Source organism: Meles meles, chromosome 20 (genome assembly GCF_922984935.1).
Source record: "Meles meles chromosome 20, mMelMel3.1 paternal haplotype, whole genome shotgun sequence".
Taxonomy (NCBI): domain Eukaryota; kingdom Metazoa; phylum Chordata; class Mammalia; order Carnivora; family Mustelidae; genus Meles; species Meles meles.
This window is the reverse complement of record NC_060085.1, coordinates 52815431-52843139: the sequence shown is the minus strand read 5'-3', so window position 1 is coordinate 52843139 and position 27709 is coordinate 52815431. Positions and strand designations below refer to the sequence as shown.

At 47.4% G+C, this 27709-nt stretch overlaps 1 protein-coding gene across 1 annotated transcript; it reads right to left on the bottom strand.

The window, feature by feature from the left end:
• Positions 1-172: 172 nt before the first annotated feature.
• Positions 173-27209, bottom strand: TATDN2 (TatD DNase domain containing 2). Its single transcript, XM_045990948.1, has 8 exons — positions 26552-27209; positions 26030-26437; positions 18009-18503; positions 6663-7544; positions 4436-4563; positions 2760-2943; positions 2177-2345; positions 173-1997 (listed from the first exon to the last, which is right to left on the bottom strand). The coding sequence occupies exons 2-7, from the start codon at positions 26429-26431 to the stop codon at positions 2205-2207; spliced, it is 2232 nt and encodes a 743-aa protein (XP_045846904.1). The 5' UTR covers positions 26432-26437; positions 26552-27209; the 3' UTR covers positions 173-1997; positions 2177-2204.
• Between the last annotated feature and the right edge of the window lie 500 nt (positions 27210-27709).

Here is a 27709-nt window from a genome sequence, read left to right as displayed (position 1 = left end):
CACCCAGGCGCCCCAATTCTTACTACCACTTTAATCCTGCAGATACACACATGTACACTCGAAAATTTCTCCAGACCTTTGGATTCTCGGGTTACAAGGCTTCTCGGGTTCCAACAACTTAACTGTCGTCGTCACTCTGAGAAATCTGACCGAACAAGGAGAGCACAGGAGCTGAAGACCAGTTCCTTTATTTACAGAAAGAGATGGCCAAAGGGGCAGGGTGGGGGGAGATACAGATGCACTCCGGCAGCACAGCAAACACAATCACGTCAGCCAGCCAAAAATCGAATCGAACACAGTGCCCACCGGCTTTTGCACCCACACCAGTCGTGTTTCACTGGTGACCCTCAGATATGACCATCTTAAACCCTAGAGGTGAAAGTATATAGCACCTTGTGCTTTACCTTGGCAGGGAGGCCACACAGGCTTGGGGACATCCACTCTATCCTCCCCTGGAGCCCTCCAGAGCAGGGTCCGCTGCCAGCATGGGCAGTACTGACGTACAGGGCTTGTGGTAAAGGGGCTGGACAGGCTGCAGTTCGTTGGGGCGACAGTAAAGCACTCTGAAATACTCAGTCCTCTGATTCCTCCAAGCAGGAGGACAAGCCCCCACTGGCAAACAGGAGGCCCAGACAACCCACGGCTGATCTGGGGAAGGTCGACTGTGAATCAAGGCCTACCTCCCAGGCCAGTGACAGGCGTACCAGGCCAGACAGAAACACCAGATAGGAAATGTTGAGTCCATTCCCTTTTTGCTTGCGAGGCTCAGGTGCACCTTCTGAAAACACCTAGAGTAATCCAGCATTAATGGATGGGTTTTATGATTTAAGCCTCTCGCCTCCAGGAAACAGAGAAGGGGCTCAGGGTGTCCTGTCTCGCGGTGGGAGATCAGAGTGAAGGATCCTTTTAGACAAAGTGCAGAGCGTCCTCACACGTAACCCCTGACCATTACAACCTTCCAGGGCCTGTAACAGATATACCAGCAGGGAACAGAACAGAGCTGAAAACCTGATGACCAGACGGCTCCAAAGTCAAAGGAGAGGCTCTCACTTCCATTACGGTGAAAGGACTCAGACGAGGCAAAGGCAAGGGAGAGCCCCGGGAAGGGAGTGGAAGGCAGACCCAGGCCTGCTTGTTCTGCACAGGCTGGAGACCAGGGCTAGGCGGCCCCAGTGGAGTTTTGAAGAATTAAATTGGTTTACCTCTCAACCTGGGTGGGGCACACAGGAGGCTGTCCCATGGGGTGAAACAGAAGTATGCTTGGTCCAGTGTTCCAGGAGAATGGGGCAAAAATTGAGCAACGGGCGGCAGGGGCCCCTGACAGCAGAGCGGGAGGTCGCATCCACCGCAAACTGGACCAATCTCAGTCAAACACAAGCGAGCTGCAGTCCTGGGGGCTCCAGCAAACAGAAATCCCTTCTCTGGGGTGCTCTCCCATAAGAAGACCTCTTCCTTGAGTCCCCCAGCCCCTCCCGATCCCTGTCAGCCAGGACGTCCCCGGATATGGAGCGTCCCCCAACCCCTCTACACTGCCGGCAGCGGAGCTGGTGAGGCCAACAGCCGAGGTCTTCCGCCCACGCCGACACGGAGCAGACCGGCGATGGGACAGCCAAACTGAAGACTCGTCCCGGGAAGGGATGGGGAGGACTTCGTGGTGGCGGGACTGTAAACCTCTGAGACGGCACTCCAGCCAACGTGCTCCAGAGGAGGTTTCCTACTTGGGAGTTCACATTCAGAACCGAGAACCACCAGGAACCGAAGGTCACAGAGCACAGGGATCAGGATTGGCAGATGCGCCATGCCCTCCTTTCGGCCTTCTCCTTCTCCACTAACCGCCCTGGGGGGTCACCCCTCACTGGCATCCCACTCCGCAGCACGCCCGCCCCAGCCCCAAGTGGAGTCTTATGAACATCCTGTCCTGCTTTTCTCCGTTCCAGTAGGCTCTCCAGACACCTCCTTGACCTGGGACCCATCTTCTGCCAGGCCACTGGGTCATCCTGGAGGGGTGGGAAGAGAAAAGGAAGAAGGTCCCAAACCAAGTTCACTCGAGACAGATCAGGCTTAATGCTCACTCTATGTTCACATTCTCTACATTAAGAAAACGCAGAGAAACCTATTTTTGTCCCGATTTTTTAAAAACCTATAATGAGATCTTTATGACCTTTTCTAGTCTGACCTTTCTCTCCTGACCGCACTCTCTCTGCTTAAAGATTGTAGAGGCGGCTGGTGTTCTCACGCAGGGTGGCCAAGGTGTGGGAGAGCGGCTGATCCTTGACCCTTGCAATCTCTCGAACCGTATGCAAGGCCAGGCCTGGGTGGGCATACTGGCAGAGGCTCTTGGGAACCTGGAAGACATCAAGCATTCAGAACATCACTGTGCCTTCTTTGCACAGCCATGACACAGATCCCCCTCCCTGCCCTTCCCCAGCAAGGACCTCTTTGGGGCTGCCCTGTAGAGACCCCTTTACCTGCAGGTGCAGGGAGAGTCCTAGTCATGGGGGGCTCTGGGTGAGCAGGGTCCCACGCTTCCTTGGACTACCCTCTACAGGGTAGGGCTTTGCACTGCCTGGAAGAGAGTGGTTACCCTTCAGCTTCTCAGCCCCCTAGACTTTGGTTCTACAGAGCCACAACAAGGAGACATCTACACAGCCAAGGGTGAGACCTGGAAGTCACTGGGGCTCTGGCCCTGCCAACCTTGCAAAGGTGACCGGCCCTCTCCCACCCACCCTCACCTCAGCTCAGCCTGATCACACCCCTACCTGTCGGGGCAGGAAATAGGGAGCATCCGTTTCCACAATGATTCTCTCCAGCGGGATCTGCTTCAGAGCGTCCCGGGCCTCCCAGGCCGAGGAGTAAGTCAGGACGGCAGTGAAACCCACAGACATGTTGGGGAAGTGCTTCAGCAGGGGCTCGATGACCGGGTAGCTGCCGGTGAAGCAGTGCCTGGTGAGGGGAGGGGAGGGTTTCCAAGTCAGGGTCCTTCTCACAATGCCCTCCGCAACAGCCCCCAACTCCCCTCTCAGACTCTTCTGGGGACAGAGTCCCAGAAACACAAAGACTGCATCCAAGGGAAGGATTCCACAGTAGCCAGACAAGAGCTGGTTCCAACAAGTAAGACCCAAGGAGACTCTTGGTGACTGAAGCTCTCAGCAATCACCCCCTCAGAGCGCCCACTCCTCCACAGCCGCTTCAAGTGACCCCCACAGGGAAGAGGGAACGATACAGGGACAGGGTACGCTTACAGCACAAGGAGAGAAGCAGAATTAAAGCCTATGGCCCCGCCAAGATCACAATGACAATAGGTAAAAATTATGTTTCTGCAGTCAAATGGACTGGAAGGAAACAAAAAAGGGAAGATATTAGAGAATGGCACTACAGGACAATCGTCTCTGAATTTGCTAACTATTCATATTCTTAGTACACAAAATACTGTAAACCAATATGAAAATTCAAGGCTTCCTCCAGCCACAACACTTCCACTGAGCCATCTTAGCCCTGGTTTACCTGCCCTGCCGTGAGACTTCCTTCAAAGCCATCCCAAAACAAAGCCATGAGAAACCAAGCCACCCACCCAGAAGAGCCAAGGGATTGTACCTCATCTCTGGCCTGTGCTACCACAGTCAAGAGAGGTCACGATCTCTGCTTGGACGCCTGAAAGGCAGCAGTCTGGCCTGACAGCCCACCACCTTCCGCTGCCTGTCAACACCTGGTTTGGGTTCTAGACTCTGCTTTTTCACACACCTTGAAAGAGTCAGCTCAGGCATCACCTCCTCGCCGCTCCCCGGCAAAGCGAAGCTAATGGCCCCTCTTCTGCCTCCCACAGCACCTTATGACCCCCTCAGCCCTGGGATCCGCAACAGTCACCGGATGACTTGTCTGCCTCCCACGGCTGCTCCCAGGGGCCCTGAGCCAACACCCACAACAGGCACACGGTAGATCAAGTTTACCACACCAAACTTAAGAGCCCCTACATACAATTAAGATTAAATACATACTGACTTTAATGCAGGGAAAATGAACTTTCAAATTCAAAAAAGCAAAGAATTTCTTTGGGGGCACCCTGGAATTGTTCTCTGTGTGCTAAGTCACTGGACAACACGGTGGCCTCTCCCCAGATCGAGAGACCTCCTTTCTGAGTGCGCAGACTCCTTTTGTGCCTGCCACCAGGGGTATGAGAGTCACGAAAGTCCCCTTCTTGCTCACCCGTGGCTGTGGCTATTAGCTCAAACCCTATGAAATTGCCATTTTGTAAGTAAAAAATGGTTAAAATCAGAAATTTCATATGGTTCAACCTAATACTTAAGCTTTAGAGAAGATAGTACATCACAAAGACCTAATACTATCATCTTCTCCTGAGTTTTCCTTTTTCCAACTCATGTCCTACACAGAAAGAAGTGTTCGTTCCATCTGCCCACTGAGGCTCCAGCCTTCTAACCTATGGATCTTGTAGTCTGAGGGCACAAATTTTTTCATGATGTTCAGCAGATCTTCATCGGCTTCTCGACAGTGGATCACCAAGGGCTTCTTCAGAGATACGGCCAGCTGCAGCTGCCTCTCAAACACCTGGGAGAAGGCAAAGGGACACCCGTCAGAACCATGTCAGGAGTCTGTTACGTCCCCACAACACCCAGGCCAATGGGCAACCTCCCCTCCAGTCTCCAATTCTGTAGACTATGGAATTATAAGAACAGCCCACATTTACGGGGTGCTTACTATAGGAGGTGCTCAGAGCATTTCAGGTGTATTATTAACGTAACCCTCACGAGCACTCCAAGGTAAATGACTGCTGTTAGCCCACCAAGCAGTCAAGAAAAGGAGGCTCCAAGAGAGGTCAAGTCATCTGTCATGGGTAAGCTGGAGCCCCACAATTCAAACACGAACCCAGGCGCTCCACATGGCAACCACTATGCCAAGCTTACGTGGGGCTGCAGGGCAGGGCTCAGGAACAGCAAGTTCAAGTTATGTGTTCTTCCCCTCACTGTCCCCACCTCTACCCCCAATCTCAAGAAGTAATGACCTTCCACACATTTTCTAAAGAGTTGTACACACACACACACACACACATCTGCACAATACCTCGTCTCAGAAGGTGCTCAAATACTTGAAAGAATGGAAATCACATATTTTCTCCAACTTACTTTCTTTACTCAACCAAAATCAGATATCCTAGGTGAATATGTACTAATTACTACCTTCATTTTTTAAACTTTCTTTTCTTCCTTTCTTTTTCTATTTCTTTCTTTATTTCTTCTTAATTTTACTTTTGGGACCCCTGGGTGGCTCAGTCCATTAAACATCTGCCTTCAGCTCGGGTCATGATCTCAGGGTCCTGGAATTGAGCCCCGCATCAAGCTCCCTGCTCAGCGGAAAGCCTGCTTCTCCCTTTCTCTCTAACCCACCCTGCTCGTGCTCTTTCTCAAATAAAAATAAAATCATTTTAAAAATAAATAAATGAGATCCTTCCGGTGTATTTGAACACCTGAAATTGTTTCATATGTAAATTAACTGTTAAGTCTTGCATGCCTATTGGTTGCCACAGGCAACTTTATTCAAATTGGAATCTCTGTCTCCCAAAGGTATATAAAGATCTGGAGTCTTCTGCTTTGTCAGAAGAGTACCACACCTTCCCTGAATTTTCTCTTTGGTCAAGGGAAAATCAAGAAACCTTTGCCTCAGGGCACCTGGGTGGCTCAGTGGGTTAAAGCCTCTGCCTTCGGCTCAGGTCATGATCTGGGGGTCCTGGTATCCAGCCCCGCATCGGGCTCTCTGCTCAGTGGGGAGACTGCTTCCTCCTCTCTCTCTCTCTGCCTGCTTGTGATCTCTGTCAAATAAATAAAGTCTTAAAAAAAAAAAAACACCTCTGCCTCTAGAAGATTCCCTCTCTTCATTCACAATTAATCACACGTGCCAGTAGCAATGGGCAGGCACAGTATTAGTGTACAGCAGAGGCTGGCCCAGCTAGGCTGGGGACAGCGCCAAAGGGAAAGCCAGCTTGCTAGATTGCGCCCAGGCTGGCATTCACGCAGCCACTCACCAGGGCCTGGAGCACACTGGGCACGAAGACCCAGCCTATCATGCAGCAGCAGGAAAACTGCACACAATAAATTCTACAACAAAGGCAACCTGGCTGTCTGAGAAGTAACAAGGTGGGAGGGTCTTTCTCCTTCTCCTGCTCCTTCCCAACTCAGAAACTTATACTGAAATGCTGGAACCACCCTTCCCCTGCCAAAATGTCCGTGTTCAAAAAATACACAGTAAGATGGCAGTAGCTGCCATCTCTGGTGGAATGGGAAATTCTCTTCCTTTCACAGTTTTGTATTTTCCCAATATTTTCTAGGGACACACTTAACTTTAAAACCAGAATAAAAATACAGTTTAATTAAACAAACATAAAACTGATTGTCTCCCAAGAAGAAAGGAAAACAAATATCATTAGCCATAAGATGTCACAGGGTAACTATCCCTCTCCTACCTGATAAAGAATAAAGAAATAGGTGGTGAGGCATTTGGCAAGTAACATCTTGATGGTCTGGACAAGAGCAATTTTATTTTTAAGGGTTCAGAATTCTCTAGATCCCAAAGCACAGAAACTTTTTTATTGTTAGGCTCAGCAACTGAGCAAGGAATTGAAACCATGTGCAAACCAAGGAGGGCCTCATTACCTTGTGCTGTTCTGGGACAGGTGTGGTGCACTTATACGAGTAATCCAAGCCCATTTCCCCAAATGCCACAGCCTTGGGGTGCCTCAGCGCTTGCAAAAGATTTCTCTCTTGACTTTCACTGTAGTAACGTGCAAAATGAGGATGACAGCCAAAGGCTCCCCAAACCAGATCCTCTTTCAACAGCTCCTCCCACAGGCAATCTGTCAGTGTCCGAGGATCACAGAAGTCAGAGATGCAGCCCTGAAATTCCTTAGGGAAGGAGCTGCTATAAATTTTTCTGAACTTGGTAAAGGACCCTTTGAAAGACAACTTGGAATACAGCATGTCCAGGTGACAGTGGGTGTCAATGAAACCCCCCTCGAGGCCTGACTCCCGATGGTTCCTTGGCAGGGAGCTAGACGCATGTCCTCCACAGGGACGAGGGGGTGCCTCCTCCTGGAGTGCTCTTTTCTCCTTCACCTCTTCTTCTGAGCTTCTGGAGAAACGAAATGAACGAGAATTCTGGGATCTGCCCTCTTCGGTCAGCTCCTGGTCTCTGGAGGTGTTCTGGGAGCTCACTGTGGAGTGAGGGGAATAATCACTCAGGAGGCCCCGGCTGCTCCTCCCGACCTGCAGTGGGTCGCCGCCGCTGCTGCCCACGGACGGGTAACCAGAAGGCTTGGGGCTGCTGGTCCAATAGCTGGCGTAGTCACACCACGGACTGCTGTACAGATGAGGCGGGTACATGACATAGTCCGTGGGGAAGGCAGAAGGCTCCGGAACTGTGGAGAGTTTCAGCGAGCTGGGCTCCTCCTGAGAGAATCTGACTGTGGAGACCTCATCCACATCAGACCAGTCACTTCCTGAAGAGGTGTGCTCTATCACCACCTCCCTCTCTTTAGGCTGCAGAAAACAAAACCAATGGGTGAGCCTTCCTGTGTGAAGACGGCCTTTCATACACGGTCATCAGCAGAACATAAACTCTGCCTTGTTTTTCTGGTCACGGTGAAGGCTTTGCATTAGCTCCTTATCTTACTCTGTTGCCTGGTTTCCTTGTAATTTCTACATGTGAGCCAGATTATAGCTAAACTTGCAACCAACGTCTTAGAATAGCAACCTTAGGGGCACTTGGGTGGCTCAGTCAGTCAAGCGCCCAACTCTTGGTTTCGGCTCAGGTCATGATCTTAGTCATGGGATCAAGCCCTGTGCGGGGCTCTGCGCTCAGCAGAGAGACTCTCAGGAGAGAGTCTCTCTCCCTCTGCCTCTGCCCCTCCCCACCACGCGCATGCCCTCTTCTCACTCTAAGATAAATGAATAAATCTTTAAAAAAAGTATCATCCTCAAAGGGGATGTTAAACCTGTATTCCCTTTCTGAATGATCCCTTTGGAGAAAAACTGTTCTCTATAGAACACAATGTGTACTGGGGATTTTAGAGAAAAGCAGTGCCCAACACATCTCATCTCTAGCATGTCTCTACTCTGACATTTCAAATGCAAAACCACACAGTCATGGTGGGTTTAGAATATGTCTGCAAATTCTCTTTATATTACTCCACACTGAGAGGTGGAGTTTGTGAGCCCTCCCCTCCCCTTGAACCTGGGCCAATCCAGCGACTGGCTTGTAGTCAGACCCGCCAAGGGGCTTCTTTCTGGTTCTGTCGGAAGCGAAACTACCAGGAAGACGCCCTGACACCCTACCATATTCTAGATAGATCTACCAGATGCCCCCTGACACCCACCATATTCTAGAGAGGTCACCTGTAGGTGCCAGCTTCAACTGCCGGCCACGTGAGCGAGCATCTTGCCCGCGCAGACCTGCCAGGCCTCTGGAGTGTCAGAAGCACCTGGGAGAATACCACCTTAACCCTCAAGAAAGACCTGCCCTTTCTAGACCTTTCGGAATTCTTCACTCACAAAATTGACAGGAAAATAAAACATTTAGTTTAAGCCACTGCTGGCAATGATAAATGGATCAACCAGCTATACATTACATTAAATCAATTTAGCCCTGCTAGAACAGAAGTTTTCAAGGTCAGGAATTTTCATTTTCTTCACTCATGTCTCCCAGACACCTACAACAGTGCCGAGCATACTGTGGTCACAAATATTTGATGATTTAATGTGTAGAATAAATGGGGCAATGGTTCCTGAATTTAGTTTCACAGCAGAACCAACTAGGGACTTTTGAAGGCTACCCCACCCTCTTCTGTGATACTGTGATTCAACAGGTCCCCAAGGACTCTGTATTTAAGTCTCCATGTTGCTTGGATACAAATCAAGTCTGAGAAATACAGTAAAAACATGGATCTCAACTCATGCAAGGAAGACCGTTTAAGGGCCCTCGTTTCTTTTGGTTAACAAAACCATCTATGCCCACAGGGACCAGATGGCTAGAGCAACAACTTACAAAGCTCTTTTCCTAAAAATATTTGTATATGCAAATACAACTCACATAATGAAAAATCACTACAAAGAAGCATGATGGATAAACTGAATACCTCTTTAAAATGGGAACGAAATTTTTTGTTTTACTGTCTGTATTAACCTTCCATACCACTACCTACACTCCAAAAGGAAACAAATACTCGTAACAAAAATGTTAATGAATTATAAACCTCCCATATGATACTTTCTTATTTTAGATTTTCTTCCTGCTACCCCTTTCCTAAACAACAAAAATATCCGAACAAGAATCTTTCCCACAGGGGCGCCTGGGTGGCTCAGTGGGTTAAAGCCTCTGCCTTTGGCTCAGGTCATGATCCAAGGGTCCTGGGATCGAGCCCCGCATCGGGCTCTCTGCTCAGCAGGGAGCCTGCTTCCTCCTCTCTCTCTGCCTGCCTCTCTGCCTACTTGAGATCTCTGTCTGTCAAATAAATAAATAAAATCCTTAAAAAAAAAAAAAAAAAAAAAAGAATCTTTCCCACGATGCAACATTAACTTAAACTGCAGCACATTTAAAACTTAACCTGAACTCCTGAAGCTGGGTGACAGGCACCTGGGGGATTTTTTTAACACTAGTCTGTTTACTTTGAGTATGTTTGAAATTTCCCATGAAAAGTTTTTTAGGGGTGCTTGGTTGCAAGTCTTGATTTCCAGGTTGCAAGTTTAAACCTCACGTTGGACAGAGAGCTTACTTTAACCAAAAAAAAGTTTGGGGCAGCCTGGGTGGCTCAGTCAGTTAACCACCAATTCAATGTCAACTCAGGTCATGATCTCAGGGTCCTGGGATGGAGCCCTGCATCAGGCTCAACACTCAGTGGGGTGTCTACTTCTCTCCCTCTTCTACCACCCTCTCCCACCCAACACGTGCATGCACTCTCTAAAATAAATAAATCTTTTAAAAAGAGTTGTTTAAAAGTTAATCTCTAAGGGAGAATAATCTTTCAAAAACTATCTTAATTATGGTGGAAATTTCTACCAACCCAGACAATAAAAAAATGCAGTATTGCCAGGACTTAACAAGTTTTTTTCCCTTTTTCCAGTAAGACATACTAGAATCATTACTTTTGTATATGTACACCTCAAAGCTAAAATGATTACCACATACAGTAACATACAACTATCATTTTTGCAATCCAGCTCTTGAAAATTCTACCCCATTTTTTAAAATAACAAGTTATCTGATTAAAATTACAAAAGGTACCCAAACAGAAAGTAAGGTTTTGTCCCCAAAAATAATCCCTCAGAAAGGAGGCATTTGTTGTTGTTGTTGTTGTTGTTAAGATTTATTTATTTTAGGGGCTCCTGGGTGGCTCAGCGGGTTAACGCCTCTGCTTTCGGCTCAGGTCATGATCCCAGGGTCCTGGGATTGAGCCCCGCATCAGGTTCTCTGTTCAGCGGGGAGCCTGCTTCCTCCTCCTCTCTGCCTGCCTCTCTGCCTACTTGTGATCTCTGTCTGTCAAATAAATAAAATCTTTAAAAAAAAAAATTTATTTGGGGCGCCTGGGTGGCTCAGTAGGTTAAAGCCTCTGCCTTTCGCTCAGGTCATGATCCCAGGGTCCTAGGATCGAGCCCCATGTCGGGCTCTCTGCTTGGCAGGGAGCCTGCTTCCTCCTCTCTCTCTCTCTCTGCCTGCCTCTCTCCCTACTTATGATCTCTATCTGTCAAATAAATAAAATCTTTAAAAAAAAAATTTATTTATTTTAGACAGAGAGAAAGTTGGAGCAGGGGAAAGAGGCAGAGGGAGAGGGGGAGAGAATATCAAGCAAACTCCCTGCTGAGCACAGAAGCCGTGGCTTGATTCCAGGACCTGGAGATCAAGACGTGAGCCAAAAACTGAGAGTCCGATGCTCAACCAACTGAGCCAACCAGGTGCCCAGGAGGCATCATTTTATATTCCAATTCTTACAAAGCCTCCTGTATTAGACAATATAGGTTCTTTCATGTGAGGACAAATGACCTCAAACAGAATTCAACCAAGCTAATGTTGGATGCTTACAGGATGATTTCCTACTTCCCTTTTTCCCTTTTCCATTTTTTTAAAAAGAAGGGACAGGGTTAGGCAAAGAGATGTACCAGATTTACATCTGGGGGATAAGACCTCACAGTTCCACTGGACAAACCTTTTTTTTTAAGATTTTATTGATTTGACAGAGAGACACAGCTAGAGAAGGAACACAAGCAGGGAAAGTGGAAGAGGGAGAAGGAGGCTTCCCGCTGAGCAGAGAGCCCGATGTGGGGCTCGATCCCAGGCCCCCTGGATCATGACCTGAGCTGAAGGCAGATGCTTAACTGACTGAACCACCCAGGCACCCCATTTTTAACAAATCTTTTAAAGATCACTTTTTGTTTTTTAAATTTCACTTTTAACACTTTTTTTTTTTTTTTTTTTTTTTTAAAGATTTATTTATTTGACAGATAGAGATTACAAGTAGGCAGAGAGGCAGGCAGAGAGAGAGAGAGGAGGAAGCAGGCTCCCAGCCAAGCAGAGAGCCCGATGCGGGGCTCGATCCCAGGACCCTGGGATCATGACCTGAGCTGAAGGCAGAGGCTTTAACCCGCTGAGCCACCCAGGCGCCCCTTAAATTTCACTTTTAAAAAGCAACACAGGGGGCACCTGAGTGGCTCAGTGGGTTAAAGCCTCTTCCTTCGGCTCAGGTCATGATCCCAGGGTCCTGGGATCGAGCCCCACATTGGGCTCTCTGCTTGGCGGGGACCCCGCATCCCCCACCCCCCAACCCATCTGCCTCTCTGCCTACTTGTGATCTCTGTCAAATAAATAAATAAAAATCTTAAAAAAAAAAAAAAAGCAACACAGGGTGCCTGGGTGGCTCAGTCAGTTAGGTGTCTGCCCTTAGCTTGGGTCCTGATCTCAGGATCCTGGGATCGAGCTCTCGGTCCCGCTCCCTACTCAGTGGGATCTGCTTCTGCCTCTCCCCCTTGACTCCTGCTCGGTGCTTGTGCTCTCTCTTAAATAAATAAAACTTTAAAATATAAATAAAACTTTAAAAATAAAAATAAAAAGCAATACAGTAGGGGCACCTGGGTGGCTCAGTCAGTTATGTGTCTACCTTAGGTCAGGTCATTATCTTGGGGTCCTGGGATCACTGAGCCCTGCATCGGACTCCCAACTCAGGGGAGTCTGCTTCTCCTTCTCCCTCTGCCCTTCCCCAGCCCATTCGTGATTTCTCTCTCTCTGAAATAAAAATCTTATAAATTAAAAAAAAATTAAAATGAAGCAATATGGCTAAGTGGTTCTGCATAAGGAGAGTGAGAAAATACTTGAGAAATTGAAAACTGGTATCTAAGTGGAGGAATAAGGCAACACAGCACCAGGCTGGAAAGCTACTTTTCACTAAATAACTTCTATTTTTTATTTTTGAACGACAAAAGTATTATTTATTCAGAAAGTAACCTGAAAAATAATTGGAAATTGCTCCATGGTAGCAATCCCAAAATACACTTCCAGAAAAAAATGAACCACAAACTGCCTGAGTGTAACAGGAACAGCTACTGGCAACTGGGGATAAACTTCCAGGGACAGAATTAAACACTGATTCAAAAAGTGCTACATCTCATCAGCACAATCTTGGCTACAGAAAACTACAAGACAAATGTCCTATTTTTTATGACAAAAAATTATATCACAATGGGAGGAGACAGAATCTACAGGGACTAAGAGACTTAGGATATTTAGAAATTGCCACATATGGCTCTTATTTGGATACTGTTTTAAACAAATTCAAAATATCATGAAACCAACAGGATTATTTAATCAATGACTGGACCGCTGATGTTATTACGGATTCTGTGTGTGTGTGTGTGTGTGTATGATCTAATAAAATTATAATTATGTTTTTTTCTACAGATCACTATATCTTAGAGATTCACAATGAAATATTTATGGATGAAATGATAGAGTGGGATTTGCTTCAAAATAATCTGTGGAGAGGGGAACCTGGCTGGCTCAGTCATAGAACATAAGACTCATCATCTCAGGATGGTGAGTTCAAGCCCCAGGTTGGGTATGGAGCCTATTTAAAAAAAAAAAAAGTCAGAGAGAAAAAAAAGACAAGATTAGCAGCCAATTCATTGCTGAAGATGAGTGACGGGTATATAAATAATTTTCTTCTTTTTTTTTTTAAGACTTTATTTATTTATTCGACAGAGAGAGACACAGCAAGAGAGGGAACACAGCAGGGGGAGTGGAAGAGGGAGAAGCAGGCTTCCCACTGAGCAGGGAGCCGGATGTGGGGCTCGATCCCAGGACCCTGGGATCATGAACTGAGCCAAAGGCAGACACTTAACGACTTAGCCACCCAGGCACCCCCAGATAATTTTCGTAAGTGTTTTAAATTTTCCATAATAAAAAGTTAAAATAAAAATAAGTTAAAATTCCAAATCAGAAGCAAGGGTAAATGACATCCTTTAGTTGCTTCCCAAACTTCTCTATCTTCCAGGGGTATTTGTTTAAAAACACCAATTCTGGGCACCTGGGTGGCTCACTGGGTTAAAGCCTCTGCCTTCAGCTCAGGTCATGATCCCAGGGTCCTGGGATCAAGCCCCCCATCAGGCTCTCTGCTCAGCAGGGAGCCTGCTTCCTCCTCTCTCTCTGCCTGCCTCTCTGCCTACTTGTGATCTCAGTCTGTCAAATAAATAAATAAAATCTTTAAAAACACCAATTCCCATATCCCATCTCAGACCTGGGTCAGATTCTCTCATTCTTATGATCAGGGAAGTTCAATAAATCACACTACATGACTCTAAAAGGAACTCCAGGGACAACAAAGACCATGTCAAAGACATGTGAAGTTTCCACAAAATTATTTACTGATATGTGAGAGTGGGGAAAATGGCAGAGTGGCAAAAAAAAATATGAAATTAAAAATGTAAATGTAACTAGAAATATATACCATAAACAGACTTATAATTTTGTCATTTAAGTCCTTGAAAGGCTTGTATGGTCAAGTTGGCCAAGAAAAGGTTTTTGGATTTTCTTTTTTCTTATCTTTTTTTTTTTTTAAAGATTTTATTTATTTATTTGCCAGAGAGAGAGAGAGAGAGAGCGCGCAAGTGGGGGTAAATGGCAGGCAGAGGTAGAAGCAGACTCCCTGCTGAGCAAAGAGCCCCATGTGGTACTCAGTCCCAGGACCCTGGGATTACAACCTGAGCCAAAGCCAGACGCTTAACCAACTGAGACACTCAGGGGTCCCTTGGATTTTCTTTTTGAGAAAATAGGACATTACCTATGTTCATGACTGCCTTCACTCTCAGCAACATGGTAAAATTTAAAATTACACTTACTGAGGTCTTACTATATACACTTAGGAACTGAGCAAAGCATTTCCATGTATCAGTATATGTGCTGCCAAAGCGAGCACCATTTCCATGTATCAGTTCAGGGTTCAGCAAACTGGCCCGCAGGCCAGATCCAATGCACTGTCTACTGGTGTAAACCATGTCTACTGGTGTAAACCAAGTCTCACCGGAACACAGTCACGCCCGTTCACTGAAATGCTGTCCCTGGCGGTTTTCACACTACTACAGCAGAGCTGAATAGTTACAACAGAGGCCATACAGCCCACCAAGCCAAAAATATTATCTGACCTTTTACAGAGTAAGTTTGCTGACCTCTCTGTTTAACCATAATAAGATTTCAAGAACTGTGACTTTTTACACAGAAAAAACTAGGGCTCAAAGAGGTTAAGTGGCTTTCTCATGATCACAGTTCAGGTGGCCAGGATTTCAACCCAAACTATCTGATCCCAACACCCAGTGCTTACCTACCATATCATGCTGCCTCCCAATATATACTTAACAAAGACATTCTAAATGTCCAGCCTGACAAACAGGAGTTCAGGTGTGTAAATTTGGAAGGGTCATCCATACAAGGGGAATTCTAGGCAGCCCAACAAGATCATGATCAACATCAGACAGGAAATGCACCCATCACAGAGTTAAAAGAAAAAGGAGGTTACAAAACCTATTGTTCTTGGGATTTCCAGTTAAATATAACCCATGTAGTTTTTGTCCTTCCTGTCAAAAAAAAAAAAAAACCTTTGAAAATTTAGGAAATGGGGGCAGCTCAGTTAAGCACCCAACTCTTGATTTCGGCTCAGGTCACGATCTCAGGGTCATGACACTGAACCCCACACCGGGCACGACTTCAGATTCTCTCTCCCTCTGCCCTGTCTCTTCACCTGTTGTGTGCCTGGTCTCAAAAAATGTGTGTGTGTGTGTGTGTGTGTGTGTGTGTGTGTGTATAAACCAACTTGAAAAGGCAAAAGGCATAAACCTACAAAGAGAAAGCATAAAGAAAAAAACAGAAAAGCGAATTAAATAAAAATCAACTGCTAGAGATAGAGAGTAGACAGATGAACAGTTATTGGATAAGCAGATCACAGATGGCCAAAAGCTAAGCTTGCAGTGAGAAAAACCCAGAAACATGTTGAGTCACAGTACAAGAAAAGGCTCAGGAATTGGAGGTAGCAGACCTCTGAAAAAAAGGTGAAAATGAAGATGAAAACAGGAGAATGAGCTGGAAACCTGTGAAGTTAGGTCCCGAGATCCCTGCTCCCATCCTCTGCAGATGGGTCTGCCTTTTCCGCATCTAGCAAAAGATTATGGTTCACACTTGATAAAGCTGAGCCAAGGAACTTATAAAATAATCAGGAACAATGGACATACAATCAAGGCTGAGGCACCATCGCATGTTGGACAGTGAGAACCCAGGTACTTCTCTCAACCTGACTCTCAGAACAGCACCAGCCAGATGGGTGCCTCCTAGGTGGGGGAGTTGAGCATTTCGCCCAGGGACACTGAGCAGCCTGACAATGAAGCCGCCAATCCAGCTGGGGCCCCCACAAAACTACCCGGTGTCATCACCCTCTGTTGAAGCCAGCAGTTGATGAGCCCATCCACACACTTAGAACTTCCAATCATCTTTTGAAAGTTCCATCTTTAAATATGAATGGACAGCTAACAAAAAAAAAAAAAAAAAAAAAAAAAGGACAAAAATCAGAAGGAAATTCAGAGAAAAAGTAGTGCAGAAAGTAGAAGAAAACTTCAAAACAAACCTATAATATTCTCAAAGAGACCAGAGAAGGCACAATAATCTCAAAACAAGAACAGGATACTCTAAAAAAGGAATACTCAAAACATCAGTGTTCTTAGAAATTAAGTATGTCAAAAATGGAAAAAAAAAGGGAAGGGGCTCCTGGGTGTCTCAATCATTAAGCATCTGCCTTCAGCTGGGGTCATGATCCCAGTGTCCCGGGATCGAGCCCCATAACTGGCTCCCTGCTCGGTGGGAGGCCTGCGTCTCCCTCTCCCATTCCCCCAGCTTGTGTTCCCTGTCTCGCTGTGTTTCTCTGTCAAGAAAATAAAATCTTTAAAAAAAGAAAAAAATAGTATGTATTGTTATATACACTCGCCTTAATTACTCACAAACCAAAAATGAAAGGAAACAGGAAAATGGAAATACTAAGGAAACAATTAAGAGAAGTACACCTCCAAGAAGAAAAATGGGACTACTTATTTTGACAATGCTGAGAATTTTATGGCACCAGCAGTTTGGGGATGAATCAGTGATAGGTACAGAGAAAACTAAAGGAAAAAACATGGCAATGATGATCTCCAAGGAAGATAAACCTTGTACTAGAGGAAATGTGCTCAGAGTACATTAGGTGATTCTGCTATGAACGTGGGGATAATAAACCTTCAACAGATTTAGCCAGAAACTATAGGACGACAACAACACGGGGAGCTGCTAGAAACAGAGGTGACAGGTTCATGGGTATGGTGCTGCCAAAGTTAGTGTGGAAAACTAAATTCTCCTCTTCTAAGTAGGCAGTCCACAGAGCTCTGCAACTAGAAAATCAATACCCAGTGCAAGATTATTTAGAAATATGGGGTTAAGTGTTGGAAGAAAGAGCTAACGAGATTCAAGGAGCTGCCACGAAGGAGCTGTAAATAAAGATAAGCAGAGAAAGGTACAACAGAGATGGGTACAACAGCCTTTTCGCCCAGGCATAAACTATGTTTAAAATTGCTAGTTTCCCTCCAATACCATTCTTTCCTTCAAGAGCAATAGAAGTGACTTGGGGATAAGTCTCCCACATGAAAGTTAACGTTCCAGACTCCCTTGCAGCTAGGTGTTGGCCAGGTTTCTACTCCTGTCAGTAGCTAAAAGCGTAAGTGATATGGACTTCTGAGTCAAGCTCTTAAATGGGAGGGAGCATACTTTCCTCTTCTCTTTGCCCCTTTCTACTGCTTGGAATGTCAAGGTAATGTCCTCGGGGTCCCATCAGAGCAGCCACTCAGACCACAGATGGAGACAGGGTTGACGTAGCGCAGCAGCAAGACAGATGGCTCCAGGGTCCCTCCTCCTTAAGCCAAACTTCTATTGTCTTTAAGTCACTGTTATTTTGGCCTTTGTTAGGGCAGGCAAATGCATATCCTAACAACATACAAAGTCTACGTTTAAAAAAAGGAAAAAAAAAAAAGAGAGATAGCACCGACTTGAGATATCTTAGTAGCTCTGAAAGGTATTTTAGAAAAGAAGCATCAGGGCATCTGGGTGGCTCAGTTGGTTAAGTGACAGCCTTTGGCTCAGATCATGATCTTGGAGTCCCAGAACTGAGTCCCACATCAGGCTCCCTGCTCAGTGGGGAGTGTGCTTCTCCCTCTGACCCTCCCCCCTCTTGTGCTCACTCTCCCTCTCATTCTCTCTCTCTCTCAAATAAATAAAATCTTTGGGGGAAAAAAAAGAGAAAGAGAGAAGAAAAGAACCATCAGTTTGTCCTGGAGTCCTTGGTAAGTAAAGTGCTGCTTTTAATGAGTAACACTCAGGATCGAAAGAGAAAGACAACAAATACGTATCATCAACAGAACTAAAAACCCCCCATGCTTGGTAGAAGCTCAGCTCACCTTCTGGCTTTCTAAATGAGAGTCGGAGTCATCCAAAAACTCAAGGGCTGGAGAGTGCTTGTCAAGGACTGTCCTTCGGGCACCAGCTGTCTCCTCGCTGGGTTTCTCCTGAGGGTCTATCACCACTCTCCTGTCGCAGAAGCTGCTCCTCTCCAGCTCAGCCTTTTCGTCCTCTGCTCTCACCTCCGGGGCTGACTCTTTCCCTTTCGGAGGAGGAGACACAGTGACACTCCTGACTGGCTCTTCTCCACGGCTGGGACGCTCTCCTTTGCTCAGCACTGGCCTCGTGGCAGCCTCTCCCTTCCTTTTTGGCATTGACTTTCCCAGGATGCCCTGGATAGCCTTCAGGTAGATGACTGTAGAGCCCTGGTCTCGAAATCGATCCCTCTTCCTTTTCTGCACCTTGTTTGGTTCCTCATTTGTATCATTCTGACCCTCCGCTTCAGCTGCAAATTCAGAGTTCGTGGAGTTACGGGAATTATCTTTTGAATCAACCTGGAAGGGGGGAAAAATAATCACAGTTCGTGATTGGTTACCCACAGGGTGATTATGTACCGGAATCAATCAGTGGCAGCTGTACCAATCACAGGGAAGGTGACAGTGGCTAAAATTAAGATTCTCTCCCAGAGGTTTCCATCCCACCCCACTGAGAAGTGTCACTGTAAAAGGGCCTGAACTGCTACCATTTCCTGTTATTCACTTTCTCATGCTCATCAGGTACTACCCTCGAACTGCAGCAGGCCGGAATGAGCGCAGATGAGCAGTCTCATAACACAAGACTCTAAGCTCCCTGAGGCCAAGGACTACCGCACAATCGAGAACACACATAGGCAAAAGAGCCGCTCAAAATTTCAGCACCAGAAGAGTCTCTAGAAACCGGCTAACCCAATGCCACATCTAAGAGTCGAGGAGACCCAAGGGCCAAGGAAGGAGTGGACTCCAGTCTCCCAAGTCCTGAGGGCAGAGTGCAGGCCTTATTGAAGTTCCCTTTGAACTCCTTCCCCCAAATCAAAACCTCGGTGACGGAAGGTGTCTGGTCTCCCGGAGAATGCACCAGGGTCAGTCCAGAGACTGGAACTATGCCCTGAGTCTTATTTATCTCCTCAGAAACACAGGTGAAGTCTCAGCCCCTTCCTCCCTTCCCCTGAGCACTTACTCATTCCAGGAGCTAGACTATTTATTTTCAATGTTATTGAAATTGTAATTTACTATGAAATTGTAATTTACTATGAAACTCAGGTCCAATCCAATGCCAGCCTGGGGTAAGAGCACTCCACAGATCTATCCCAAGAAACATCTTAAAAGCAGTGAAGTCCAAACCTCCCCAGCTATAACCTAGATTGACCATTATCCCAAGGCCTCCTACAGTCCCTGCAACTCGCACTGCTAGTTCATTTGTATTAAATCCCTCCCAAATATACAGAGAAATAACTCCACACGAAGCTTGCTGATCTTTCTTCTCTGAGTCAGCCTACGCCAAGAGATGTCCAGCAATAAGGGAGTGGTGACACAAAGAAGCTTACGCTCTTATTTTATAGACTTCTCATATTATTTGCATTCTTTCCAAGAAATACATATTATCTTTGTTTTTTTACAAAAGCCTTTTGACATATGTAAATGTAGACAGTAGGGTGGCACAGTATTTTTTTACTAGAAGTACTCAAATTGTTGGCAGCTACCCACTTCAATGAGATGGACAGGAAAGGTGCCTTTGACCTTCATTTTGAAACACTGAGTCTCAATTTTTTTTTTTTTAAGATTTTATTTTTATTTATTTATTTGACAGAGAGAGAGACAGCACAAGCAGGGGGAGCAGAGGGGGAGTGAGAAGCCGATGCGGGACCTGATCCCAGGACCCTGGGATCATGACCTGAGCCAAAGGCAGACGCTTAACCGTCTCAGCCACCGAGGTGTCCGAGTCTCAATTTTCTAACGTGGTGGACATTTTTAAAAAATGTCTACAGGGATTATCTGGGAAAGATGATAAGCTTTTTTTTTTTTTTTTTTTTTTTTTTTTTTACCTTTCCATATGACGAAAATCTAATAAACGTTGAAAACAAGCTTGAAGGCTCCCTGGGCATAGTCACAACTTCCCGGCCTGCTTCTCTCACTACTGCCAACCACCTGCCATCCTCGGGCATGGCCATCGTACTGTCACAGGCAAACCTAACTCCCTTTGCTTGTGACACCCTCGCCTCAGTCTCATTTTACACTTGATCAAACTCCTATTCATCCTCGAAGGCCCCAAATCCCTTCTTTGACATCTCCACCTCTGCCTGTGCGACCAGTTACCCCTGTCCCTGCCCTCCCACCCCCGCCCCAGGCCGGGCAGAGGACCACATGGGAAGACAAAGTCGACAACAAACAGAGGAGCCCCTGTGCCTTCTGCAGGGTCACAGCTCCTCACTTCAAACCAACTGCTGCCGCTTGCAAGTACAGACCCAGAGTCATGGATCCCAATTTTCCATATAAAACACAGATCTCAAACTGAATTGTCTTCCATCTCAACAGCAGTTTTTGCGGCACACTTGCTTAGCAACCATGTGAGTTTAGCATCCAATGAAACATACAAAAACACCCGCTTACTGGACCTTCTACTCTAGGTGATGAGGGAAAGGAAAACCAGAAGAAAGGCAATATATGTATGTTAGAGAGTGAGAAGTGCCAGAGAGGGAAAGAATACAGGAAAAGGGAGCAAAAGTGCGGAAGCAAAAGTGGGTCACTCAAGTCTCCAGTTCAAGGTAGACTGGGCTGGAGGCATATATTTTTAATGTGAAATCTACAAAATACTGAATACTTTTGAGGACCTAGGAGGCCGTGTTCAGCCTATGGATTATCAGTTTGCCAACCCTGGTAGTGAAGACCAGGACTGTAACTGTGGGGAGAGAAGGGTTAGAATTAGAATAACGTATCTTGTGTTTTCCCTTTTTTTTTTTTTAAGGTTTTATTTATTTGACATAAAGAGAGAGAGAGAGAGAGAGGAAGGGAGGGAGAAGCAGGCTCCCCACTGAGCAGGAACCCAGATGCAGCACTCCTTCCCAGGATCCTGGGATCATGACCTTAGCCAACGGCAGACACTTAACCAACTGAGCCACCCAGGCGCCCCCTTATGTTTTCATGTGGCCTTACAATTCCCAGAGCTGCCATGGCTGTCATCCCTCCCATACAGAGAGGGAAGCTGCCACATGGTACGTTTAAGTGGCAGAAATGGAGCAAGCTCAAGCTCCCCCTAATATCCTGGAAATCAAGGGAAAATAGAGAAAATACGAAAATTGAGCAACAGTAGCAAAGGCTGTGATGTCAAAGACCACAAGGACCTGAACTGGATCCAGGTCACTCAAGATTTTCAGAAGTGGAGAGGAGGCTATAAAAGCAAAGATGAGGCCTTCAGTTCAAGAGCAGAGACAAACCACCTGGCTTCAAACAGGAGAGATTTCATTTTTCCTGGCACTACTGCTTAGTGAATTATGCATCTCCGAAGGCAGGAGGGAAAGACTCAGTGGAGATGCTGTTCCTGCCCTCACCACCGCCAGCCTACATGATTTCAACGGTTCGTACCCAGCTCCCTGCCTACTCCCTCCATCCTTTCTCCACAGTGTGCGAGAGGAGTTCTAAAATCTGCCAACATCACACCTCTGCTTGAAACCCTTCAGTGCTGGGGCACCTGGGTAGCTCAGTGGATTAAGCCTCTGCCTCCGGCTCGGGTCATGATCCCAGGGTCGTGGAATCGAGCCCCACATCGGGCTCTCTGCTCAGCAGGGAGCCTGCTTCCTCCTCTCTCTCTCTGCCTGCCTCTCTGCCTACTTGTGACTTCTCTGTCAAATAAATAAATAAATAAATCTTACAAATTAAAAAAATAAATAAATAAAAACCCTTTAGTGCTTCTCCATTTGCCCACAGGTAACATCCCCAACTCCTGAGCCTGACATCAAAGCCGTTCACAGGCTGGACCCCAAGCTTCTTCTCCAGCATCATCTCCCACCTTTATCCATACACCCAGGTGCCCAGGAATGAGAAAGGATGCTGGAGAAAAGGGAAGTGAGGACCTTCAGGAACCAGTCGTATCCCAACGGCTTCAGACCAGCATTTACTGACATATTTTGGACACACATTGTTCTGTTGCCTGAAACGTCCTCTCCTCCTCCTCGTCCATCAGCAGAATTGTAATGGCACCTCTTCTGTGAGGACTTTATCGACATTAGTCACTCATTCCTCTGACCCTTGGTACTTCAAATGCCCCTATTACAACTGTGCACACAGTGCTCGGTGACGAAGGACTATTCAGTGCCTCAACCACTGCCTTCCTCTTCGCAACCCCAACCCCTAGCACGGACTTCCACTCAAGCACCGGAGAGCTGCTGGGTGAAGACTCAGGAACCAGGATCACAGAGGAAAGCTGTCATTCGAGAGCCAAGATATACAATGGCTTCTTGTGTCTGGGCCATGCCACCCTGCAGAGAGCTCCTCAAGGGAAGGATCTTGCCCTCTTTGTCTCTCCATCGCTCAGCTAACACTGGGCTAGGACAGAGCAGGGACTCAGAAAGCCGCAGAGGTAGGAATGCAGGCTTTGAAGTCCCATCGATCTGAGATAGCACAGCTTGGCCACATACCAGCTGGATGGCCTTGGTCAAGTTACTTAACATTTGAGTCTCCTTTCCCTGCACCTACATATACTAGGTGCTCAAATATTTGTTAACCAATATGTAAATATTTGTTAACTGACACGTAAAGATAATACTGCCTATTTCACAAGACCCTTGGGATTATGGGAGAGCTTATGGGTCAAACACTGAGAATCCTATTTGATCAAAGTCTATCATATCATAAATGCTCCAGTTTTCCCTTCCAGTCTTTCTTCCCTGAAGTGAAGCAGAAATGAAGGTCATACTAAAGACTAATAATGTAAGGTAGGTGAAGGTGCTCACAGCAGACGAATTTAATCTTTCCCTACAGAAGAAATGAAGATCATCGCTACCATGAGAACCTAAGAAAACCTTTCAAACAATTGTCCTAGAGGAAATAAGGAACAGTAAGAGGCTGGCCAGCAGCTATCTCTAGGGAATCCAAATTGCTCAGTCTAGCTATGGTCTGAATGGGTTCCCCCAAGTTTGTACGTTGAAATCTAACCCCAAGAGGATGGTATTAGGCCCTCTGAGAAGTGATTAGGTCATGAACATGAAGCCCTCATGAACATGACTAGTGCTCTTATCTAAAAGTCCCCAAGAGAGCTCCCCTGCCCCCCTCTGCCATGTGAGGACAGAAAGAGAAACCTACAAACCAGAAAAGAGCCCTCACTTGACCATGCTGGCCCACTGATCCCAGACTTCCACCCTTCAAAACTGTAAGAAATACATTTCAACTATTTCTAAGCTACCCAGACTGTGGCGTTGTTACCAAAGCCAGAAAATTCGCCTCTGAATATTCTGCAACCTAGCGGAGACCTCTGCACTAAAGCTGGGGAGCAGAAGGATGATAGGGGACCCACAAACAAAGCCAAGCATTTACCCTTCAAAATTTAGAGAGCAAATGCTGAACTGAAGAACAGGTGGACAGGTGGGTAAAAAGTAGGAATGAGGGGACCTTAGAAGGACCAAGGGGGAGAACATGCTGTTTTTGTGAGTGCCACTGGGCTGTGTTTGCTGACGAGACTTAGGACTTACTAGAAAAACGAGTTGGACATAACTCAGAGTATGAGGAAAAGATGAAAGAAGACTGAAAGAAAGATAAGAAAGGCATTTTGTAATTCATCAAGATGAGCCAAGTACTGTACCTTGTCTTCAAACTAACAAACATCATAGGCAGAGCCCTTCTCAGTGCTAGAGAGGGACAGTTAGGATTAATAATATCAACATCCCCATATTCTACTCAACATGTGTAATCTTTCAAAAATGCACACTGCTTTCCCTGTGTATAGAACTCTACATAACTCTCTAATGGTTTAGAATAAAATCCAAATTCCCTTAGCTACTGAAGCCTAGTTGCAATCGGCCCCTTACCTAGCTCTCCCGTCTCCACTGTGGGCTCTCGTGCTCCACACAGCACATCATGAGGCCGTCTTGGGACTTCTCAATCCTCCCACCAGGATGTGTGCTCCTTAAAAGCCATCTCACAGCTCCACAACCCAACAGAGTCCTTGGCACCCAGCAACCCTCCAGAGCTTACTAACTAAAAAGCAAGGCACTAACCCCACAACTTCTAAGGCAGGACCAGACTACTCACTGCTCCACGCTTAACCATTAAATTGATTTTGGCAAAAAACACTCCTCAGGCCTAATAAATAAGACAAAGATGGGTCCATGACAGAATTAGACCCACCTGGATTAAAGGCTATACCTTCAAATCTTGGTTCCTGGTCTGCAGGTCAGCCTGAGCCTGGGATGCAGCACACCTGAAAGGCTAGGCAGATTCCTGCCCTTCCCGAAAGGCTTCATTCTATCTCTATTTGTCAATGAAGTCAACTGTAATCAATTGAGATTATTTCACGCTTTGCCCTAAATCAAGTGAAAAACTGTATCAAGGATTAACTACAAGATTAAATTATATGGCAAAGTCCCTTATTTACTTGATTTACCTTTGAGTCATATTCGAGATGTATTTTTATGCTAAAGACAAAGATTCTGAAATCACTGTATAAAAAAAAAATCCAGGGGTGCCTGGGTGGCTCAGTGGGTTAAGCGTCTGCCTTTAGCTCAGGTCATGATCCCGGGGTCCAGGGATCCCACACTGAGCTCCCTGCTCAGCAGGGAGTCTGCTTCTCCCTCTGCCCTTCCCCATGCTCATATACACTCTCTCTCAAGTATATAAATAAAATATTAAAAAAAAAAATCCATGTGCCATACCAAGAGTTCTGTGAGGTCCACAGTGAAAACACCTAGAGCACTTGATCTAAGAGTTCCCCAGGATAAACAGCCAACAACAACCTAGTTTCTCAGCTGCACATAATCTAACCACTCAGTAGAAGTTTCGAGACACTTTCCTTAGGGTCTTTTTTCACTGCTTTGGTAAGATCACTTTATCTGAAGGCAGCCCATCTCACCCAACTAAGGCTTTTCCTCCACTCTTCCACGTACAGAACTCCTCACCTCTTAAGGCCCAGAGCTCCAAATCCAGAATGCAAACTAATTAGGCCGTGATCTCTGTTTTGTTACTGGAGAATCCCACACAACTAGGACACGCGGGGGATGATCTAGGCCCTCAATGAATATTCGCTCAAAACCTGACTGAAGAGTGGATGAAGCTCACAAGTGCGCCCGCAACGTTAGCTAGTACTCACACTCTCACCAGAGAAACAGCCAACTGTGAGATGAATTGCATTTGCTTCTGTTTCTCAAAGACTCATGTTCAACCTTCCCTCACTGGAAAAATGTCATCCTTTAAGTTCATATAAAATCAAACAGTGGACGTAATGTACCTGCTCTGAGAAACCCTCCTGCATGTTCCCAACAGGGAACTAAATGTTTGAGCTCCAAAACACACTCTACCCTACCCACCAAGCAAAACCCCAAGGTGCCAGAAACCGTTAACTTTGGGAAAAAGCTGCACCAAGAACCAAATTCTCATTCTCAATTCTGTGACTCAGAGAAGTTCAAAGTACAAGGGCACAATGCCTTAAGTTTACAACTGAAACAAATAGGTCTGTGTCTCCTGAGGACCTGCACGCACCTTCTACTGCAGTGAACCTCCAACCTGGCTGCACCTTACAGTTCTAGGGGAGGATTTACAAATCCGGAGACCCAGACCATCCCCCATGCCCATTAAATTGAAATGAGAAGCCGGCACAAGCATTTTAAAGCCTTCCAAATAGTTTTCAAGTGCTGCCAAGTATGAAAATTACCTCTCCACGGCACTGTAGGCCACCCCCCCGACCAAGCCCTTGGTCTCCCGGGTTTGCATAAGCAGACCTGTGGGAAGACCCCAAAGATCTTGAAGGACATGACCCTTTTCTTTTTAGTCTCCTTCCCCCAACAGCGCAAGCCACGTGGAAGGAGCTTCACCGATTCCAAGGCGTCGCAACCACCTACCTTAAGGCTGCAGGCCTCCTCCTCTAGAGAAGCCATTTCTTCTGGAGAGGGGTTGACAGGGCGAAGAGGGGATCCCCCTGACGAAAGGAATCCCCGTGTGCTCCGAATCAGGCAGCCTTTGGTGGCAGCCCCGCCCACACCTGGGTCAGAGGAATGAGGGGAGGAGGTATTTCTGCGGCAGGATGAGCCCCGGGGCAACCTCGGCGTGCAGGCCACATCGTCCTCCTTCTGGACTTTCAGGCGCTTGGGGTTGCTGGTCCCTCCTGAACGCGACTCAGAGGTAGGAGCTGGCCGGTTGGAGGGGGCCACATCACTGGGCTCCCGGAGGCAGCTGCGCTTGCGGGGACACCCTTCCGAAGTGCTGCTCCAATGGTACTTGACCTTGCGCCGCTCCGACGCCATGGGCACCTGCAAGGCAAAGAGGGGGCCTGGATTCCAATACCAGCCCTCTTCAGACTCCCGCCACCCTGGGTCCCCTGGGGGAGGGCAAGCCAGAAGGTGAGAGTCAGGGGCCTCACTGACCTTTCCCCCTTCTTTCCACTGCCCATCACAGTTTTCAGGGTTTCGGAGATGCCAACGCGCTTCGCCTTAGTCAAAACGATCCGAGATTTACTAAGGGCGTCGGTTTGGTTTCCAAACCCAAAACGTGCTTCCGCGATCACCAAGCGCTACAGTTTGCACAGCGCTACTAGAGAGATGTCAAAGCGCTTCCGGGATTACAAAGCGCTTCGATTTAGTTTGCAGTACGGAGCCCTTTGGGGATGTCAAAGCGCTTCAAAAGATTACAAGGCGCTTTAGAGTCCACACGGGGCGACCGGACCCGCAGCCTTTGGCGGGCGCTTGGCCCAGAGGCCCGGAATGCCAAGGGCGGGCCGCAGGGCAGGGCCGGACCCGGCGCGCAACCCGCCCTGCTCCCGCGGCCCCGCCGACCAGCCCGGGGCCCGAGGGGGCCGAGGCGCCCCTCAAGAGCCGGCGGTGCCGCGCTCGGCCGCCACGGGACACCCTCCGGCTCGCCCAGCCGCCCCTTCCGTCCACGCCGCCGCAGCCCAGGTGTCGACCCCGCCGCCCCCACGGTCCGAACGTCCCAAACGTCCCGCCTCGGCAGCCTCCTGGCCTCCCGCCCCAGTCCTGCAGCCCCAGCTCGGCCGCCGCCCGAGCTCCGGCCACACCGGCCTCGGCTGCGCCCGCCTCCCGGAACGAGCCCTGCGGCCCGCAGCCCGGCGTGCGGCGGGGGCGGGCCTTGCGCAGAACGGAGGGCGCCCATTGCTCGAATCGGCAGAAGGCGGGACCCCGAGCAAGACGGAGCTCTCCTGTTGGCCAGGAGGCTTGGAGCCATTGGTCGGAAGCAAGGCGGGGCGGAGCCACTCACGTGGGCCCGAAGAGCGCGAAGCTAGGCAGGGCCGCGGTTCCCCCCCCTCCGCCAGCCTTCGGTGGGGTTCGGGCCGTTCCCCGCTGCTCAGCGCTTCGCCGCTTAGCGGGACGGTTCAGGTCCCGATCCCCTCCTCGAACCCGCACCAACATCGTGACCCCATTTGCAGAGCAGGAAACTGTGGCTCAGAGAGACCAAGTGACACACCCAGAAAGTGGCCGAGTCGGAAGTTAGGAGCCATAGGCAAAAAAAAGGCTACACAAAAATGTAAAATGTAAAATTTTTGCCGGGCAAGAAATATCAAAGTTAAA

Excerpts from the sequence above, each read along its gene's own strand:
- TATDN2 (XM_045990948.1), bottom strand. The coding sequence starts at position 26,431 with ATGGCGTCGGAGCGGCGCAAGGTCAAGTACCATTGGAGCAGCACTTCG. Across the intron at positions 18,504-26,029 it reads AGGAGGCCTGCAGCCTTAAG|GTTGATTCAAAAGATAATTC; the intron begins GTAGGTGGTTGC and ends CCCCCCTTCCAG. Across the intron at positions 7,545-18,008 it reads CTCATTTAGAAAGCCAGAAG|CCTAAAGAGAGGGAGGTGGT; the intron begins GTGAGCTGAGCT and ends TGTTTTCTGCAG.